The 1,462-nt window shown below is 52.8% G+C and overlaps 1 protein-coding gene across 1 annotated transcript in view; it reads left to right on the top strand.

Annotated features, from left to right (window-relative positions):
* Positions 1-1,462, top strand: part of LOC106814432 (neurofibromin-like) — a 69,580-nt gene that overhangs the window by 41,932 nt on the left and 26,186 nt on the right. Inside the window, 2 exon segments of the mRNA XM_014818749.1 lie at positions 281-447; positions 822-959. Of these exon segments, the coding sequence (XP_014674235.1) occupies positions 281-447; positions 822-959 (305 nt within the window).

Here is a 1,462-nt window from a genome sequence, read left to right on the forward strand (position 1 = left end):
TTAGAAGGGTTTATTAATGTGATCCAGGTAAGTTTTAGAGGTGACATGCAGTGATTAAGAATGTGGTTATTAAATTATTCCAGGTATGTTTTGTTCTGTGTATGAATTCCGATAAAATGTCCGATAAAATGTCCTTGAATTTCTGATAAAATGTCCTTGAAAAGTCCTTGAAAAATTCTTGAAAATTTGTTCAGTCCTGTATGAACCATGACTTAGGTAGTTTGTGACGAATTCTGGGCAAAACGTTGTCAACGTCAGTATTTCTGTATCGTCTGCTGAGCGCATCTGGTGACCTCGTCGTTGTTTCGTCGCTGCTGCTGCAGGGTTGGTGAGATCAATGGTGACCTTCTCATCTACCATGTGCTGCTCACGCTGAAACCCTTCTACAACAAGCCGTTCGAACTCGTCGTTGACTTCACACACACATGCGCCGACAACAGATTCCGGGTGAGACTGGAGCCGGTGGCGCGCCCGCAGCGAGCGCAAGCAATTTCTACTTAACTCTGCCCGGCAGCAAGCTTGGTCGCCGTACAATGGAATGCGCGCACGTGGGAGGGGGATGGACGACGGGGAAATTGCGTTTTTTTTCTCTGGCGTTCCTCCAACTTGCTGCGATGCCGGGGGAAATTTCGAATTAAACTGTAAACGCTGCCTGTTTCACCCTAGAAGCCACGACAATTCGACCCCCTGCACCAGCGCGCGTGCGATCTACAGGTGATGGTGCCGGGGAAATTTCGAATTAACCTGTAGACGGCTACCCGTACGGGGCGAGCTCGATGATTGTCGTGACGCGTTTTTCTCGTCTCCTGTCTCGTGTGCAGACGGAGTTTCTGCAGAAGTGGTTCGTCGTCATGCCGGACGTCGCCTACGAGAACATTGTCGCCGCCTACATCTACAACTGCAACTCGTGGGTGCGAGAGTACACCAAGTACCACGAGCGCATCCTCGCCTCGCTCAAGGTCAGTGCGTAGCGTCGCTCAAGGTCAGTGAGTCGCGTGTCGCTCAAGGTCAGTGAGTCGCGTCGCTCAAGGTCAGTGAGTTGCGTCGCTCAAGGTCAGTGAGTCGCGTCGCTCAAGGTCAGTAAGTTGCGTCGCTCAAGGTCAGTGAGTCGCGTCGCTCAAGGTCAGTGAGTCGCGTCGCTCAAGGTCAGTGAGTTGCGTCGCTCAAGGTCAGTGAGTCGCGTCGCTCAAGGTCATTGGGTCGCGTCGCTCAAGGTCAGTGAGTCGCGTGTCGCTCAAGGTCAGTGAGTCACGTCGCTCAAGGTCAGTGAGTCACGTCGCTCAAGGTCAGTGAGTCGCGTCGCTCAAGGTCACTGAGTCGCGCACGTACATGTGCACGCGTGCATGCAGAATTGCGCATTGCACGCACGCACCGATTAATTCAGGTTCCAACCGATTCACACCATGATTCACACATGCACACATACGCACGCACACACACGCACGCACGCACGCACGCACGC

The sequence above is a fragment of the Priapulus caudatus genome, unplaced genomic scaffold, assembly GCF_000485595.1.
Source record: "Priapulus caudatus unplaced genomic scaffold, Priapulus_caudatus-5.0.1 Scaffold925, whole genome shotgun sequence".
NCBI classification, from domain to species: domain Eukaryota; kingdom Metazoa; phylum Priapulida; class Priapulimorpha; order Priapulimorphida; family Priapulidae; genus Priapulus; species Priapulus caudatus.